This window comes from Acinonyx jubatus, chromosome B2 (genome assembly GCF_027475565.1).
Source record: "Acinonyx jubatus isolate Ajub_Pintada_27869175 chromosome B2, VMU_Ajub_asm_v1.0, whole genome shotgun sequence".
In the NCBI taxonomy this organism is placed as follows: domain Eukaryota; kingdom Metazoa; phylum Chordata; class Mammalia; order Carnivora; family Felidae; genus Acinonyx; species Acinonyx jubatus.
Genome location: NC_069385.1, coordinates 23548346 through 23563051, shown reverse-complemented (window position 1 = coordinate 23563051; position 14706 = coordinate 23548346). Strand labels below are relative to the sequence as shown.

General features: G+C 40.0%; 1 protein-coding gene across 4 annotated transcripts in view; it reads left to right on the top strand.

Annotated features, from left to right (window-relative positions):
• ADGRG6 (adhesion G protein-coupled receptor G6) overlaps positions 1 to 14706 on the top strand; it is a 139783-nt gene that overhangs the window by 110727 nt on the left and 14350 nt on the right. For all 4 annotated transcript variants that reach the window (XM_015061851.3, XM_015061853.3, XM_015061852.3 and 1 more), the window contains 4 exons: positions 1095 to 1222; positions 2177 to 2445; positions 4116 to 4212; positions 6848 to 7131. In XM_015061851.3, coding sequence (XP_014917337.3) covers positions 1095 to 1222; positions 2177 to 2445; positions 4116 to 4212; positions 6848 to 7131 — 778 coding nt within the window. The remainder of the gene's footprint in view (positions 1 to 1094; positions 1223 to 2176; positions 2446 to 4115; positions 4213 to 6847; positions 7132 to 14706) is intronic.

Genomic DNA, 14706 nt, shown 5'->3' with positions numbered 1-14706 from the left:
CATATACATACTCATATGTAGACACCACTTACTGGAGTCTTTGTGTGTGAGTAACAAATTTTATGGACATTTTGATGAAAATTAAAGAAAATTAACACATAGACTGAAAAGCCTATTAAAACAAACTTTCTTTTTCATAATTTAAGACCCCAAATTTCATATCCTGTTTGGAATATGGCCTTCTCCAAGAAGACTCCATTTTTTAACATGCTGCACATTGGAAGTGTCTTTATCTTCCAACCAGGATTGAGTGGATGGTCTTAACTTATTTATCCCTAACCCACTTCCCTATATAAGGAGGAAAATAAAGATTTCCCTACCAGGCCCAGATTTGTAAATCTGCTTCTGCACAGTGAAATTAATACTTCATGTTAATATTCTAGGAAGTGTTCAATTCTTTCCATTCCACAGCCCCTAACACTTTAAATGGTGCCCCTTCAGGTCTACAGAGATTTAAATAAATAAATAAATAAATAAATAAATAAATAAATAAATAAGACCTAAAAATTTGTAATGCCTTCTTATTTATGAAAAAAAATAAAGACTACTTAATCCAGTACATACCAAGCTTTAAAATAACCATAGTTAAGATCCTCAGCACTAAGCTCAGAGGTACCTGACTCTGGGTGTCCACTGGCTGGACACCCTCCCCCCTGCCCCGCACTGGACAAAAAGAACCCAATGTGTGCTGAGGGCTCACATTGGCCATGGTGGCCTCCATTTGTACTTGTGCCGCTAGCCCTGCAAATGTGAGGAAGGGGCCTGATCATTTGTTAGCCAAAGCAGTGACCTCCTCCCCAATTTCTGGTGGGCGACCAACCCGGTGTTTTTGCTCTTCATGCTATCCCGGTGTGCAAAGAGCTTCGATTACAAGGTAATGATAGAAAGCAACATGGAACTCTCTCAGTAATGCTATGCTTTGGTTTCATAGAATGATCTGTAAGAGTATAATAAACACAAGTTTCCATATTGATTTGCACTGTTTTTCCACCTAAGATTGAGCTAAGATTGTAAGTGCTAGCAATGAACTTTCTAGTAAAACACCATTCTCATGAAAAGAGATTCTTAACAGCTGCTTCCCGTGTCTTATATAGGACCTTCAAGGAACTGCCTCACAGATAGATGCAACAAACACCAAAGTTCTCACCTTCATCACCTATATTGGGTGTGGGATATCTGCCATTTTTTCAGCAGCAACTCTGCTGACATATGTTGCTTTTGAGTAAGTATTTTTTATCTGTCAAAACCCAGTGCTTAACTATCCTAAAATGTGAATAAGAAAATTGCCTTTGCTTTTAAAGACACTTACATACTTTTTGAATCGTGTGGAGTGGTTCAACTTTAATGTACAGGCTTCTCATAACATATATCATGCAACACAATTTTCTAGCTATAGAACCTTGATTTATAATTACTGTATTTCTATGGAAAAATGCACTTAAACCTGGAAGAGATTTTTTTTTAAGTTTTTTGACGTTTATTTATTTTTGAGAGACAGAGCACGAGCAGGGGAGGGGCAGAGAGAGGGAGACACAGAATCCAAAGCAGGCTCCAGGCTCTGAGCTGTCAGCACAGAGCCCAACACGGGGCTCGAACTCACGAAATATGAGATCATGACCTGAGCTGAAGTTGGAAGCTTAACAGACTGAGCCACCCAGGCCCCCAAACCTGGAAGAACTGATCAACATATAAATAAAAATTGTATAAAGTGCTTTTTTACCTGGTAAAAGGTGAAAACTTGTGCTTCACAGATCTTATAAAAGTAGTCCTGAATCAGAAACTTTGTTTTTTTTTTTTAAAAAAAAAAAAGGATCCCTACTTCATTAAAAATCAAGAAACCTTCCAAAATTTTAGGGAAATTGTTTTTTTTAAACAAAAATCTCATTGTTATAACTAGAATTTTTCTTGAGTTAAAAAACAAATTCAATCTGTTGAAACTAATTGGAAATTTGGAAAACTCTTAGAAACAGCTTTGAAATAAAATTAATATTAAAAAAAAGTTATAATTTGCCAAATACTCATAAATATCTTTAAATACTCACAAGTCCCTTCCTTCCGGTGGGGCTGCATTGCAAAATGATGCTATGTAACCTATTACAGAGCTTTACAGAAGATATGAATTTACCACCTGTGCTTAAAAGATTATTCGTTCTCCTCTTCCTGTTTCCCTTTGCAGGAAATTGCGAAGGGACTATCCCTCCAAGATCTTGATGAACCTGAGCACAGCCCTGCTGCTCCTGAATCTCCTCTTCCTCTTGGATGGCTGGATCACCTCGTTTCACGTGGAAGGCCTTTGCATGGCTGTCGCTGTCCTGCTCCATTTCTTCCTTCTTGCAACCTTTACCTGGATGGGGCTAGAAGCAATTCACATGTACATTGCCCTGGTTAAAGTATTTAACACTTACATTCGCCGATACATACTGAAGTTCTGCATCATTGGCTGGGGTAAGCCGCCTCAAAAGTTTTGGTTCTGTTTTTACTGTCACGGAAATTGCCAGGTTCTCAGAGGAAAATCCTATTTCAAAAGACTAGTGCTGCTAAAAAAAACTTCAAAATTGTGAATGATGAGGATTTGATATACACATCCCAAGGCAGGGATGGTATTTTTAATTTTTTTTTATTTTATTTTTTATTTTTCAAATTTTATATCCAAATTAGTTAGCATCTAGTGCAACAATGATTTCAGGAGTAGATTCCTTAGTGCCCCTGACCCATTTAGCCCATCCCTCCCCCACCACCCCTCCAGCAACCCTCAGTTTGTTCTGCATATTAATGAGTCTCTTCTGTTTTGTCCCCCTCCGTGTTTTTATATTATTTTTGTTTCCCTTCCCTTATGTTCATCTGTTGTGTCTCTTAAAGTCCTCATATGAGTGAAGTCATATGATTTTTGTCTTTCTCTGACTAATTTCACTTAGCCTAATACCCTCCAGTTCCATCCACGTAGTTGCAAATGGCTATTTTTAATTTTTTTAATGTTTATTTATTTTTGAAAGAGAGAGAGAGACAGAACATGCATGCATGACTAGGGGAGGGATAAAGAGAGGGCAAGACACAGAATCTGAAGCAGGCTCCAGGCTCTGAGCTGTCAGCACAGAGCCTGACGTGGGGCTGGAACTCATGAACTGTGAGATCATGACCTGAGCCAAAGTCAGATGTTTAACCGACTGAGCCACCCAGGTGCCCCTTGTCTCTCTCTTTTTTATTTATTTATTTATTTATATATTTTTTAATGCCAGAATGGTATTTTAAAAAACTGTGCAGCCATCCTTCCTTACTAAATTCAGGAGTAAAGGAAAAAAGCTTTAGCCTCCTGAGTCACCACAAACTTATTTCCTGTGACCAACGCCAGCCCACCCAAGTCTGAAGAAGCAACTGGCAGACAGTGGTGCCTTTCCATTATGTTTGAAAATATAAAGGCCAGCTCAGACTATCCTAGCTATCCTCACCCTCTAAACAAATGCCCGTGTTTTGGAACCAGTGAGAGAAGGTTATTTTTGTGTGTGCAACCAGAATACTAGCCAGAATTCTTGACTTGAACTTCTTAACATGATTCCTCAGCTAGGCATGGATGGTAGCATTAGCCTGTTTGGAATCTTCTAGATGGATTCCTTTCTTTATCTGGCCTCTTATCAGAGCAAGCATTTAGAGCCTTTTTTTTTTTTTTTTTTTTTTTTGGCAGCTGTCGATATAGAAGTATAGGACATTTCCAAAGTGCTGCCACCATTCTCAGAGGCACTAAAAGCATTTTTCAGGGAATTAGGGTGGTGTGGCCTTCCCCAATGAAATATACATGAAAATGTGTATTTTCTTCAGGATTCAGAATAAACAAGATTTTGGCTCTCTCTTGAGTGCCAGTAGACAAACAGAATACTTAAATATCTGTCATTTAAGAGTGGGTTTTAATTGTTGCCCGTTACAGTTGGATGTTTGGTGTGAAACAACCAAAGAGGGAATTTTATTGTTGTTTTGAATCAAGTTGTCAGTTTGAAAACATTTGTTTCTGTGATGTGGAGGGTTTTCTTTCTCTTCTTTTTTCCCCCTTGCCATTATCAGTCACATCAAACAGTTCCAGATGCTTCAGAAAAGTCACTTATGTCATGGTCTTTCTGTAACAGGTCTGCCTGCCTTAATCGTGTCCATTGTTCTCGCAAGCAAAAACCAAAATGAGGTCTATGGAAAAGAAAGTTATGGAAGAGAACAAGGCGATGAATTGTAAGTAATAAAAACTTGTTGGGAATTTGTTTGTGGTGAGTACATATCCTTTGCTTCCTAAAGTTTAGTACAAGTTTCCAGGCCAGTAGTGAGCCTTGTATTTTGGAAGGTTGGAATGCATTTGCACGCCTTAGCTGAGGTCTCTGTTGTCTTGCAGCTGTTCAGCTGGGTGCCCTGTCCTGTGAGCTGCTTTTCCATGGTGACCTGTGCTCTGTCACCTGGGAGACTGACAAGGAAGTCTGTTATATGCTCTGCTAGGCTCAGAAGACCCATTCTTTTTGAGGAGATTCTGTAAGGCTCCCTTTCCTTAAACTTGCACACATCTTCAAGAAAATCAAATCAGTGTTTGTATTTGGAAAATTTCCTTCACACTGTGGGATCGTTGAGGCCAGGATTTGCATATTGTTCATGTCTGGCAGTTCTCTCATACTTTATCTAGCCAATAAGAGGTCCTCAATAAATATCTGTTGATTGAATGAATTATTGATGCACGAAGAGCTTACTCCTGAGATGAGGCCTGTGAGGCCACATTTCTGTGCACATTTCATGCATGGATAACTCGTTCATATCCAGTCAGTGTCCAATCTGTGCCCCGTTCCCTCATGGACTTCTTTCTCTTATCTTTCCAAAGCAGCACTCAAAAGAGCCCACAAGAACTAGCAGAAAATAAAGGATCCAGGTCAGGCATTTCAGGATCCTAAGGGGGGACTTCTGTATGTGAAGGAATATTAGCTCCAGAGATAAGCAGCATCATTTGAGGGATTTTTATAATAAGATATATTAAAAGTAGAAGTCAATGCATCAGTTCCTAAACAAGGGAATTTTGCAAGTATGTTAGTCAAGTCTCACAGGACTTTAAAGCACATTTAGTAAGTCGCTGTACCATCAACGGCTGTCATTTATCGAGCATTTATTCTATGCCGAGAATCTCGTTAGGTTCTGGGATTCAAGCTTGCTCAAGATAGGCTTTGCCTTCGTGGCAGTAACGTGCTGGTGTGGGACACATAACCCAGAATGGTAGCCATTTACTTGAGAATTTTAAGTTGAATTTAATTGCTTTAAATAAATGATCCAATTTCTGAGGCACCTAAGAACTTTGATGGTGTTAATTAGGAATGGGGGCATCTGCAGATTGTGGTGTTTGTTGACTTTACTCATAGGGCACTTTATATAAGTATGTTTTTTTTTTTAATTTTTCTTAATGTTTATTTTTAAGAAAGAGAGACAGAGCATGAATGGGGGAAGAGAGGGAGAGGGAGACACAGAATCTGAAGCAGGCTTCAGACTCTGAACTGTCAGCACAGAGCCTGACGCGGGGCTCGAACCCACAAACCGTGAGATCATGACCTGAGCTGACATCAGACACTTAACTGACTGAGCCACCCAGGGCCCCTAGATGAAAGTAACTTAACACACATGGTATAGTTTTTAAATTACTTTCATCTCAGTGTGCCTGGGATGGCTCAGTCGGTTAAGCATCTGACTCTGGATGTCAGCTCAGGTCATGATCTCATGGTTTGTGACTTCAAGCCCCACAATGGGCTCTGCACAGTTAGTGGGATTCTCTCTCTCTCTCTCCCCTTCCCCCCACCCTTCCACTGCTCAAAATAAATAAATGTATTTATTTACATTACATCTCTGTCTCAAAATAAATGTATTTATTTACATTACATCTCTGTCTCAAAATAAATAAATGTAAATAAAAAATAAATTGCTTTCATCTATTTTCTGATCTATATACACCATTCTGAATATCAAGTATATTCCTCCTTATCTCATAAAGATGTAATTGGTGTAAACTTTTTAACTGTTCATGAGAAGTGTCCCTGTAGGAATATCACAGTTTTCCAATAAGGTCTTGCCTCAACTAGGCTAATTATGTTAATAGGAATTATTCTGCAGCAGTAATGGAATCCATGATCATGTGTGTCTTAAGTAGGAACTGGCTCTTTCCACATGACAAGAGATGTAGAAGTAGGCAACAGCCAGCACCGGTTTCATGACTGAAAATGTCAGGGCCAGCGATTCTGCAGTGATCTTGGCCTTTGCCTCAGAGATGTAAAGGGAGAGCTGTAGCTCCAGACCTTGCATTCATGTTGGAAGCAGAAAGAACAAAGGAGGGCCTTGCCAATTCAGTTTATTGAGCATAGCTCTCCCAAAAATCCCGTAGCAGATTTTGCTTCCATATCATTTTGTAGAACAAATGTCCACATGGCCACCACTTAAGTGCAAAAGCGATTGAGAAAATGAGTACTTAAATTTCCCACTCTCGGAATGCAGTCACATAAGAGAAAGGGGGGTTAGGCATGGTTTTGAGGGAGCCAAGAGTGTCTTCACATAAAGTCAGAATTCAAGATGCTACTTCATTTTCTTTTTTAACTGTTGATTTAAATAACTGGATATTAAGATGATGGCTATCTAAAACAACCCCCCCCCCAAAAAAAAAAACAGACAAAAAGCCGTGTAAACATCAAAAAAGAAACTGCGGCCTGAGAAAATGAAATGACTGTCTAAAGACACCAAGAAAGGCCCAGCTGTGAAATCTGCAGAAGTCCAAACTAAGCCAGGAGAAGTCTTAGGTAAACAGAACATGGTAATAAATCTTTTTCTTTCTTCTTTCTTCTTCTTCTCCAAGCTGTTGGATTCAGGATCCAGTCATATTTTATGTGACCTGTGCTGGGTATTTTGGAGTCATGTTTTTCCTGAATGTTGCCATGTTCATCGTGGTCATGGTGCAAATCTGCGGGAGAAACGGCAAAAGAAGCAACCGGACCCTGCGCGAAGAGGTTTTAAGGAACTTGCGCAGTGTGGTCAGCCTGACGTTTCTGCTGGGCATGACGTGGGGTTTTGCTTTCTTTGCCTGGGGACCCTTAAATGTCCCTTTTATGTACCTCTTCTCCATCTTCAATTCATTACAAGGTAAGGTATATGGTACTTTGGTGATATCTGCATTCTAATGTTGTCGTGTTTGCAAGCAGTTTCTCTGTGGGACTGATGCCGTGCTAAGTGTCCACTGCATTGTTCCAGGTGATGAACACAGTCCCAGGTACAGGGCACTCATTAAAAGATCTTGAATTTTTTGCGGTGATGTGTATCCCAACCACTTGGAACAGTGCCTGACGGATAGTAAGCACTCAATAAATCTACATGATTATATGACTAAGTGGGGAGTGTAAAGGGAGGCACAGACAACGTTATCTTCTTCACAGTTTCGCTTAGTATCCATGTAGATGTAACATGGCCCCGAAGAACTTGTAGAATCTATGTAGGGACAGAGCAATTCACCTTGATTCCTTGGCTCCTTGGATTTCAAAATAAATACCAGTAGTCTAGTTCAGAAATGCTCATTTTCTTATGAGATAGAGCAGTTAGTTCAACAATTTTGCAAACATTTGCCAATGGCCTTCTTTGTACAGAAGTCAAAGGCTTCCTTCAAGGAGCTTCCTGTCATGCTTCTGATTCCATAACACATACCCGAGTATACTCTATGAGGAGGACTTCAGCGTTTAAACTTAAGTAAATATAAGTCATGGTTTTTGAAAGCTGAGTGACATTCTTTAAGATATTGGATGTCCTTGGGTCATTGATAGGCTCCCTGATGTTTAGAAGCACGGTGAGGCCCACACTACAAAAGGAAGGAGGTGGCAAAGCTTGGGATTTTTGAGTAGGGCAGTACTACAGGCTTACCAGCAGCACCTGGCCATGCCCTGGTAGGTGTGGGGGGAAGGAGGGCCAAGGAGAGCTGCGCTGATCTGAGCTGGGGTGGACAGCATGGGAGGATGCAGGCTTGCTCATCAAACTCCCCAAACGAGATGTCTGGGCAGCTTCTCCCCTACAGGTGCGTTCTAAGAAAAGCTGGTATTTACCAGCAGGGGAGTGTTTACCATTTCGTATCGTACTATTGTATCGTATCGATACTTTGCTCTGCCTCCTAGTTTTCCCACCAGCTCGTGAGCTCCTGAAAAACAAAACAAAACAAAAATCTGTCATGAAGCAGGTGCTCAGTGATTGTTTGTTAAATGAATAAATGGATTGCTGGATGAAGAAAGCGGGGAGCAGCTTTGGAGATGGCTTAAATCCAACCTGAGACTCTTCTGGCATAAAGAGGCATTAGTTCAGCAAATTTTATTCAGGTTCACTGTCCCATAATAGAGGAAATATGTGGGCTCATTATCTTTAGTAAATAGAATAATAAGCCTGGAACACCCCTCCTAAAGATGGAAACCGGATAGGTAGCATTATGAACACATCTTCATTAGGATCTAGCTTTGTAAAGTGAGCATTCCCCTAGTTAATCTCTTCTATAATATACAACTTAAAGTGCCTAGATAAATATTGACAGAAATGTCCATTAACATTAGAAATTCCATGGTTTTATGTTTCGGGCCCATTAATCTGCCAGCCCAACCTTGTTTTTGCTTTTAGAATTTCCTGGCAGTTTCAGTAACCTTCAACAGCTACAGTTGTCTGTTCAGCTCTGTTTCCATTAATGAGAATCGGGATGTTTTATTTTTCCCAGGATAGGTCTCCTGTCAGGAGGGAAAAATGTTCTAAACCATCATCAAGTCACAGTTCTGCATGAATCGCTAACTTTTAAGACTGATGTTAAAATTACATAAAATCAGAACAGATTTCTGTACATCCCAGTGACATTAAAAACACTTCCTGAAAAGGAAATTTACATTAAAACACAGTGGTCCAGAGCACACAAGCCCACCAACAATTGCTTACTGGCCAGGTCTGTACAAAAACTTGTCAGGACGCTACAGAAAGTCGCTTGATGGTTTTTATTTGAGTCACTTTCTGAACCGTCTAAGAGAGGCTTGGCTGTTGTTGAAAGTATATGCTTTATTCAAAGATGCATATAGAACCTAGGCAGTCTAGAGAAACAATTCAGTGAACTCAGGTAGTACTAAGGCAAACTACTTTGTCTTTTTTATTCTTTCTGATATTTTTTTTTATTCCGGCAAAAAAAACAAAACCAAAAACAAACAAACAAAAACCTTGACACGATCCCACTTGTCTCACGGAGTTTCTGTTCTAGTAGGAAAGACCGACATTAATCAGATAGTCACCATATGAAATGTAGCTGGTGGTGTTGGGAGCACATGACAGAAGCCGTGGTGTCTAAGCTGGAATCTGAAGGACCGGCAGGGATGAATGAGGTGGAGGTGGATGTAGAAACGGAGAAGGGATGATTCTGGGTGGAGGACACTCCGTGTGCAAAAAACCTGCTATCGTTAGTGATTATAGTGTATGCCCCAGGAATTAAAAGAAATTTCCTATAACCAGAGAACCAAGAATGAGCCGTAGAGTGACAGAGTGATGTGCATGGCACAAAAGGGAGCCTGGGGCTGGACCATAAGGCCCTGTATTTTGATCTAAGACCAGTGGAAAGTCTTTGAAATCTTTTAGGTATGGAATGACATGATCAGATGTGCATTGTATAAAGATGAAGCTGGACCTATGAAGAAGGGATTAGAACGGCCCAGCAGTGGCTGTATGGCAAGCAGAGAAGAGGCTATTCCAATGGTCCGGGTGAGACAAGGCAGTGAAGTATTTTAGACTGCAGTGGGGATGGGGGAGCTGGAAATACATGAACGGAGTCAAGAGAAATTTTGGAAGTATGCTGCCCCAGGACACTCATCACTGGTTTGCTCATTAAAGTAAACTCTTGGGTGCCTGAGTGGCTCAGTCAGTTAAGTGTCTGACTCTTGGTTTAGGCTCAGGTCACGATCTCACGGTTTTGTGAGTTCGAGCCCCACATTGACCTCCACGCCGACAGTACGGAGCCTGCTTGGGATTCTCTGTCTCTCCCTTTCTCTCGCCCCTCCTCCACTTGTTCTCTCTCTGTCTCTCTCAAAATAAATAGATAAACTTAAAAAAAATTATTTTTTTAGAATGGTCAGGGTGAGTGATCTTCTTGCTTAATGCGATATTCTAGCTAACTGAAGCCTATCATTATTAGACTCAGCAGTGGCCAAAGATGTAGAGTGTAATACAATATTATGAAAATTAAGTTTATGCCAAACAGATTTTAATCTCAGATGTAGCTTGTAATGAAACATCTGAAAAGCAGACCCCTCACCTTTTAGTGTTCTAGAGATGCTGTGTGCACGAATGACAGGTGTCCAAGCTGGGTCTGTAGTCAGATCGGGGCATCTGTGTCACATGAGTGGCTTTGGCGAACAGGTTTCTTTCCATTTTTGTGTATGTCTTCAAAACTTGGTTCAAACATGCTAAAAATCCATTTTATCTTTCAGGACTCTTGGAAATAAATGCATGTATGGATGTGAGGGTGCCCAAACACACATATACATGTATGATCATATGGGTGCTTACATAAATTTACATAGCCTACATATTAAAAGGTTATGCATGCTTTATTTTTATATTTTATTTTAAGGGTCAGTTTTAATATGTATTTTTGTTATTATATGTATTTTTAATTTTTTATGTACATTTACAGCCATACAACTTAACTGCCAAAAATGGTGGTATCAGAGAATTACTATAATCTGTGTGTCATAGCTTAAATTTTACCTACTTGAATAGGCAAATGAAATCATGAGTTGAATCCAGCTTAAGCCTAAGTCTATTATTTTCTAATTTTTCACAGTACATTGCTTTGTTCTTTTTATTTTTTCTTCTTCGCTTGAGTAAGTTATATTTTAATCAGTCCACTGATTTTTTTTTCTCTTAAGATGAAAAGATAACTGTGTCTTCTCTTGCCACGGTGGGGTTGCATATCTGTTCTTACTGTCTTTGCTGCTTTCACCAGATAAACTGGCAGATCACTGCATTTGAAATTTTAATTTTTTTCTGAAGAATACAACTTGAGAAAATGGTATGGTGTACAAATTGCTATTTAAAAGGGAACAGATGTTTGACAAAAGCATATCATAATTCACATGCCTGGGAACATTAGCCTACACTTCAGGAAATACAATGTAACGCATTTTAAAGAAGTAAAAGGCAGTTCCCTGATTGTTGAGAAGGTCTTGGCCAGAGTCCCCTTGGGCACCTCTGCCTCTTAACCATATTGACATACTTGTAGGATTAGATTATTGTCTGTGATTAAATAAGTGCACATAGTTGCTTATAATAAAAGCGATAGAGGTTCCTGGGTGGCTCAGTCGGGTGAGCATCCAACTCTTGATTTCAGCTCAGATCATGATCTCACAGTCCTGAGATCAAGCCTCACATTGGGCTGTGCACTGGGCATGGAGTCTGCTTAAGATTCTCTCTACCCCTCTCCCTCTGCTTTGTCCCTCCCCCAGTTGCATATGCGCATCTCTCTCAAAAACAAAATAAAAAAAAAAATTTAAGTGATAAACAATGGGGCGCCTGGGTGGCTCAGTCAGTTAAGAAGCTGATTCCTGATTTAGGCTTAGGTCACCATCTCATAGTTTGTGAGTTTGAGTCCCATGTTGGGCTCTGCACTGACAGTGCGGATCCTGCTTGGGGTCCTCTTTCTCTCTGTCTGCCCCTCCCCTATTTGTGCTCTGTCTCTCAAAAAATTTAAAAAAAAATTTAAGTGATAAACAATATTCAGACTGTATGTTTTTTTTCATTAACTATACCAAAATATTTGATACTATCAACTAGATTAGGTTTTTTCAACACATTAGGGAAGTTTAACACTCCTGGCAAGTTTATCAAGATCTGTAATTAGTCCCATAACAAGAACTTGGTCTTCAATTTTCCTTTTCCAAGCATGTGAATTCAACAATATTGATTGCTGGTCTTGGGCACAATCAGCCCATCTTTTATAATTCTGAAAATAGAAGCTGCCGTTGCGAACACACAAGGTTATTATCAGTTTACTCAGAGATAATGTTTGCCATTAATTTGAAAATATGAAGATACCCAGAGCAACAGAAATAATTTATATTTTCACAGTTGCATTGTGGCTTACAAAAAAACTCTCACACAACATCCATGATTTGATGTAATTCTTAAAACAAGCGTAGAAAGTCTGTACCCAAGAAAGAGGGTATTGTCTCCATTTTATAGATGAAGAAACAGGCTCAGAAGAGTTCATGACTCCCCTAAGATCAGTTGGAATCCACAACGTAGTATTTATAACATAGCATATTACATATTAGGGGATAAAGCATAAGAAAAATAAAACAAATCACTGCCCTTTCAGTTTTTTGTTTCAAAGTTTCTAGTGAGTATCTGTATCCATTGAGAAAAACCATTAGTAATTACATGTTTAATGAGTAAATGCTAATTTACTCTTACCCTTATTCAGAAAAAAAAAACAATTTAGGGACATATATTTATTAGTATTATTTTAACCTTATTGGTAAGCTAAGAAAATTAAATCAAATTAAGGGTCAGGAGCCTCCTGACTGTTAAACTGTGCTGTAATCACATGTGCGACATTAGGAAATCAGTGCCAAGGTAAATAGAGGAACCACCTTTAAACCCTAACATCTGAGACGACATCATGTTGGCTGAGACGTTACACACTGCAAGGAAATAAATTACTCATCTTTTGGCACGGCATTTTCTGCCACAGAGAAATAATTTTCTAAAGGGCATCTTGGTAGTATGAAAGCAGGATTCAGGAGGTTCCCAAAGAGAGCCATAAACCCAGCCCCGCAGCCAGCTGGCTATGTCTAGGTGACAACAGAATATATGAGCTATTCAGAGACATGGACTCAGGCTTGCTGGGGGACTTAGAGGTAATCTAGACCATTCGTATCGAAAATCAGTTATCTAGAGCATGCATCCTTTTTTGCCCACATGTGGCTTGATTAATTCTTGATTGCTTTTCCCATCAAAACTCCAGAACCACTTGTGCCTGTGGACCTAAGATACCATTCACTCTTCATTACTACCCGCACTGAGTCTACCCTGCATCCCTGAACTTACCTATATCTGCAATCTTCCCCCTAATTGTGACTCTGGATCTTTATTATCCAGAGTAAGAAAAAGTTAACTGAGGCCATTTGTCGGAATTTGTTGATGACAGTCTTGCTCCAAGTGTCAGTTGCTTTTAGCTAATAAAGCACTCATTAGGAGCAGAGGACCTGAGGTTTTGGTTTTGGTTTGCTTTTTTTTTTTCCCTCCACCACGGCTTCTCGAAAATGACCTTTTAGAGCCGCAAAAGAATGGCAATATGTGCTGTCCTGAATTGTACTGTACAGATTTCATTTTTATATCCAAGGGGAACTGTTCCTTGGCAATTATTTTTTTTTCAACTTTTGATAATCAGGCTAAAGATCTGAGAACATCCCTTTGGCTACTCATTTTACATCTGCCTCAGAAAGCCACAGTCTTTGCCAGAATCAGCCAAAGAGAATGAGTCCCATGTGGGGGCCAAATTCCTAGCCAAAATATTGAGGCTCAGAATTTTTTTTTCTAAATACATAGTTAAATAGCTTTTTTAAAGACCAAGGTTAAACACAGACCATAACATCTGCAGCGAATATAGCACCAGTACTTAGAAGGAAGTTTATTATTTTTTTTTTTCCAACATTCTGCTTGAAGGTGTTCTCAGGTCAATGAAAGGACTAGATATCAAAAACCAGATCCACTTTTTTTTTTCTAAAGAGCATGAGTGGGGGTGGGGGTGGGGGGAGGTAGAGAGCAGAGGAAGAGAGAGGGAGGGAGGGTGGGAGAGAGAGAGAGAGAGAGAGAACAAACCCTAAGCATACTCCATGCTCAGTGTAGAACCTGACTCGGAGCTCAATCCCATGACCCTGGGATCGTGACCTGAGCCGAAATCAAGAGCTGGACGCTCACCAGACTGAGCCACCCAGGCATCCTCCAAATCCACTTTTTGATGAGAGTTTTCAGAATGTTTCTCACTCCAAGTTTAGATGGTTCTTAGAGGTGTCACTGCACCGTATTTGCTGACCCAGCTTTGGCCTGTGGTGTGCTTCCCTGGGGGGGATCTGAGGAGGTGGAGTTCCTTACCTTTTCCTCCTTGACAATGCCCAAGGGCAGCCCCACCCTCCCACACCCTTGGGACACCATCCTCTGTCAGGATTGAAAAAGTCATTTATTTTAAATAAGAAAATTTCAAAATTTGCTGAGAAGTAAGACATCTTGAATTTGCATAGTGGTCTAAATTTAAAAAAAAAATTTAAAATGTTTATTCATTTATTTTTGAGAGAGAGAGAAAGAGAGGGGAAGAGCAGAGAGAGAAGGAAACACAGAGTCCAAAGCAGGCTCCAGGCCCAGAGCTGTCAGCACAGAGCCCGACACAGGGCACAAACCCATGAACCGTGAGGCTGTGACCTGAGCCAAAGTCAGACGCTTAACCCGCTGAGCCACCCCAGGAGCCCCTAATTTTTTGTTTTTTTTAGTGATCAGATACCTCTAATTAGTGAAAGATGATAGTAAAAGGAAAACAAGGGTGAGGGGGGATGGGTGGGTAGAGAATGGGTTAGATATCTCTTCATTTAAAATTGGTTCAAGTTTTTGTTTTTCTTCTTGTTCCAGCATGGGATCTAAATCCATGTGAGTAAATTAAAGAAT